Genomic DNA, 4988 nt, shown 5'->3' with positions numbered 1-4988 from the left:
CGACAGTCCTCTATTTTCTAATGCTGAGGACATACTATTCAAAAGTAACAAAAATAGGTACAATTTGAACCAAGTTCAAACATTAATATGCTTGATTTAGTTGTGGAATAGAAATTTGATTATTGTTTTAATTGTTAAAATATTTTGTTTAGTCTACTGGCTAAACAAGACATCTTACCAATTAAAACACTAATCCAATTTCTATTTGAGGAGACAAATATTAACAGCCAATGGACTTTGGTCTTACCTGTATACTTGTAGTCAGAGGCTACTCCTTTAAGTGCAGCATCAAACACCGAAATTTCCACCCTCTGTTTTCTGTGATGACAACTCAAAAGTATAGAAGGCTGTGATACAACAAGGTACAGAAAGGGTTCTAACTGTATGTCACCAATTCCTCTGCGACCAGGCTGTCGAACGATAGTTATACCCAGGGCTTGTCGAGCAGATGACCGTGTGGAAGCGTGAAGACTTTCCAGTGACAGTAGACCTGTCTTTCTTCCAGTGGGCAAAGAAACATTACTGTTCAAGATATCATCTGCAGTGACTGATGAAATACATGCCTGACTGGGTTTCTCAGTCTCTTGACCAATACTTGAATCTGTTTCTGGAAGGTTTAATGAGCTTTTACCTACTTGATCACCATCTTTCTGATCTTGTGTTGATTTAGGCTTCAGTAAAGCAGTGCATAAGTAAGTCATCACAGATATCCGACTTGCGGTAATAAAAATGTCAAAGGGAATGAAGTTCAGGTTCTTCACAATGGAAGACTGGCGGGAAGGTCGGGCAATGCGATGTTGGCTGGTGCCACTATGTTGCTCTATTTGAACTATTCTGATTTTAACGCTGTCACTGCCAATGCCACTATCTTGCGCTCCACTATAACGCGAAGAAGTTTCAACCGTTCCTCCATCAGACATGTCCATTTTTTTCTGCTCTTGTTTGGAAACCTGTGTAGGAAAATATTATATCTGCTTATAATAGCCATATGCTAACTATTTCCATTTCAGTGGCAGAAAACAATTGCTAAATAAACATGACGTCAAAAAGGAGAATTAATTAAAATAAATAAATAAATAAACCTGCCAGGGCCAAGTTAACTTTTAACGCAGTAATCATTCATAAAAACATAGCAGGTGGCCATTCCAAAGAAATGATGACTCACTTCTGATAAAGTGCCAGAAGAACATGTGAAGGGAAAAAAAAAAAAGATTTCTAGGCTCAATCTCCCTCCTCCCTAACCCCCAATTCATTATTTATATTCTAAAGAATCTAAAGGCACTATATGGATTAAAATTGTATCTCTACGAAGTAATACCATATAGAAACATTTTTCTTTTAAGAAAAGGTTGATAATCAGAATTTTTTCCAAGTTTTGAGTATTAATACTTAAAAAAACCCCAGTGTCATTAAAATGCTTTAAAATGATTACATAAGATAAAAATAGTACTAATCAATTTCAAAATCATAAGGAGTCTAAATGGAAATTGTACACTGAAAGACCTAAATATGCCATTGTAAGAAAAATGTTTTCTTAGGCATGCAAGTACCAGCTGCATTATACTACCATGGCTCACAGCTCAGGTAAATGTCAGCAATATATAAAGCCTTTCATTCTGGTGGCATGAGTTCTTTACTCACTACATTTATATAAATCTGGCTGTGACCTGCACAGGATTTCATTACATAGACATGTTTAGCTAGACATGATTGCATACAGTAATATTTAGAAAACAACAACAAATTTACTACATGATAAATAGTGATTTCAGCCCGCTGCAATGAAAGGAATACAGGTAAATCAAGGGTTAGATTGTCCGCTTAAGGAACATATATCTAAGAAGCCCAGGGGTGAAGGGAGGAAACACACTTGCTGATACAGGCCATAAACAGAAGTTCCATTAGAAAAGTCTTTCTCGAGGCACCAAGACAGAGCTGTACAAATGTTCACAAGATTTCTTGAGGCAGAGATTCTTCTGCAAGAAGTTAGGTAGGATAGGATGCCTATGAAGATTTCCTTCCTCCCAATCTAACTTGAACACCTGTACACTTCTCTCATGTGGAGGATACCCCACAGCCCTCTGCCCTCCCTCCAAGGGAGAGGAAGGGAGAGACAACATGGGCTCCATGACAGGCCCCCCAGGCTAAGTATAGACATTCAAAAAGACCAAGCTGGAATCAATTCAATCTTTGCAGGTTAGTCTAACCCACGTAGATTGAACCAGCAAGCAAGGGAATAGACATTCACTATTTGATTCTGGAAATGCAGCCACATGCCTGCAGGGGCTTAGGCTAGAAGCCGGGGGCGCAAGAGTGAGCCCTCAGCTGGGGGGAAGCTGAGTTGAGGTGGGAGGGGTAACTTCTGTCCCTATCCCCAGGGGCAAGCCATTAGGAAGCCTTGTGGGGACCCTACCTTGAAAAATTATCCCCTCCCCCCTGCCAATCACCTTATTGGTGATGGGGGGAATTCTCCTACAAGGGAAACCCTTTGGGAATGACTGCCCCTGATGGGAGAATGGCCACTTATGCCATTAACCTCCCAGACGGGGTTTCCATCGTGGCAAAATGCCCCACCTAACCCTGCACTGCTCTGGGTCAGCCCAGAGGAGTGCAAAGAGTAGGGACTATTCTTTTGTGGTGGAAACTGGCAGGGTTACCATCATAGGAAACTCCCCTTTCTTGCCAATCAGCTGATTGGCTGCTAGTTGGCAGCTGACTGCTGCCCCCTTCCTAGGCAGGGAAGAGGGTATGCTGTCAATTAATGGACTCCAGTAAAGGTGGGAATGGCCCAGGGAGCAGCCCTATATTTCCTCCTGGTTGGAGAGCTCATCTATGAAACTCTCCAGCCACGGGTTTGGAACACATGTATGCTCCAGTTCCCAGGCTATATTTCTACTGGTAAGAATTTATATTGGTAAAAATGAACATCTGTATTCAGCCATGCTCTTTAATAAGGTATTGCACATACTCAGTTCTAACAATTTCAGTGCAAGACAAGCATGCTGACTGATACAGAACTGAACTGAACTGGGGACATGAGCTCATCCTATCCAGCTTCTTTTTGGAAGCTCAGAGTTGTGGCTTGCACTAGCCATCAGTAGTTCCTGAACTCTGTGAATGCAATGAGTTGGACTCCCTAGGACAGTGATACTCAGCCAGGGTGCCACAGTGCGCAAACATGATTCACATGATAACCCATAGATTTCAAAGAGGAATCACAGCATCATAGAAAATAAGTGTTTTCTATGGCAAGGGACTTCAGGAGGTCATCTAGTCCAACCCTCTCCTCAAAGCAGCACCATCCCCAGTTTATCACCACAGCCAAGGCTTTATCTACTTGAGTCTTAAAAACCTCCAAGGATGGAGATTCTACAACTTTTCTGGGTAACTTGTTCCAGTGCTTTACTACCCTTCTAGTGAGAAATTTTTTCCTTATAACCTAAACTTCCTTTGCTGCAACTTGAGACCATGGCTCTTTGTCCTGTCATCTGCCACCACTGAGAACAGTCTAGCTACATCCTTTTTGGAACCACCAGACATGGCCTTACCAGCACCAAATAAAGGGGAAGAAACACTTTCTTTAATCTGCTTGATCTGAATCTACAGTGTTAAAATCATTCTGACGTATTGTGATCTTTCTTGTTATTGAGTTCTTTGCAACAGAACAATTGCTCTATTATTTTTCCATACAAAAAGCAAATGAAAGCTAAGAGCTGGCATTTTCTAAAAGGTGCCTTACATCTCACAAGGGGTGCCTTGGTTGAGAACCACTGTTCTAGGACCCTTCCATGGGGAAGTCTCCTGACACCTCCCCACCCCTCGTGTAACACATTCTTCTGATGGTAATAAGTGTGAATTACATGTGCTTACAATGTGCATCAGCAATACAATACAGTGAGAGTGAAGGGTATTGAATTCTTTCAGTTTAGCTCTTCTATTGCTATACAAACACACACACACACACACACACAGTATTTTTAAGTTACAAAAGACAAAAAAAGGTATGTTATAAAAACAAAAGCAAACAAGAAATCAGTAACCATATGTTGAGATACAGACAGAGATATAAGAATAAACAAACAAAAGGAAAGTATTTTTTTTTACAGAAAAGCTTTTCTAATATTGGAATTCCTTTATATCTTTTTGTTTGTGAATCAAAGGGAGCAAAAAAAAAATCCATGAATTAATGTACCAGAGAAAAGTATTATTAAGGAAATCCTAAAACAGGACCATTTGAAATTCTCTTTGAAGAGGTTTTTGCCTGCTCTGGTTACACACTTTTCAGCTTCACTCATGTACATATTTTTCAAATCACCAATAAAAATCCTGCTGGCTGATTCCTATGACAGACTCATATCACTGACTCATAAATATGATATCACTTTTAAGGTAGCCTTTGCAAAAATAACTTAGCTAGGGGCAGCTGTAATGAATCACTTTGCTGTGAGCCAGCAACTCCTGAGCCAGTGACTCATTCTGACACCTTGGCCAAATTCCTTAAACATTTCTACCTCCAGCTCCTCATCTGTAAAATGTCAGTAGCATTTACCTTGCCTACATCCTATAATAAGGGATGCATTAGAACTGCTAGCTGGTTCCATTGTGTGTGTGTGTACATGTATGTAGGCAGAAGGGGCAACTGTGAATAAATCTAGCAGCAGCATTCTGTGGCAGCACTCTCCACAGCAAAGGAAGGGGTATCTGAGCTGACAACTGTATTGATACTGTGGTCAGCTTGTATGGAGCTGTGGATTCCTCATGTGCAGACACTCAGTGGTTTGCCCCTTGTTCTGCTCCAGGCTGCAGATATCATGACAGTTGCCCCATGTTTTGGGTGATTTGAATTTAGCTAAAAGGAATGAACATACAATTTCAATTAGTGAATGACAATGGATATCACAGAAATGAGAAATTGCTAGCCTCTTTTTCACCTTGTATTATTACCTCTGTAGTGTTCTGCCTTTGGCGCTTTTCTGTCCCATTCTCTT

At 40.6% G+C, this 4988-nt stretch overlaps 1 protein-coding gene across 1 annotated transcript in view; it reads right to left on the bottom strand.

The window, feature by feature from the left end:
• Positions 1–247: 247 nt before the first annotated feature.
• The window catches only part of LOC102383679 (vacuolar protein sorting-associated protein 13B-like), a gene marked incomplete at both ends in the record, with an annotated part of 60829 nt that continues 56088 nt past the window's right edge, over positions 248–4988 (bottom strand). Inside the window, one exon of the mRNA XM_006039000.1 lies at positions 248–950. Within this exon, the coding sequence (XP_006039062.1) occupies positions 248–950 (703 nt within the window). The remainder of the gene's footprint in view (positions 951–4988) is intronic.

The sequence above is a fragment of the Alligator sinensis genome, unplaced genomic scaffold (assembly GCF_000455745.1).
Source record: "Alligator sinensis unplaced genomic scaffold, ASM45574v1 scaffold974_1, whole genome shotgun sequence".
Lineage (NCBI taxonomy): Eukaryota > Metazoa > Chordata > Crocodylia > Alligatoridae > Alligator > Alligator sinensis.
This window is presented reverse-complemented; position numbering and strand designations above follow the sequence as displayed.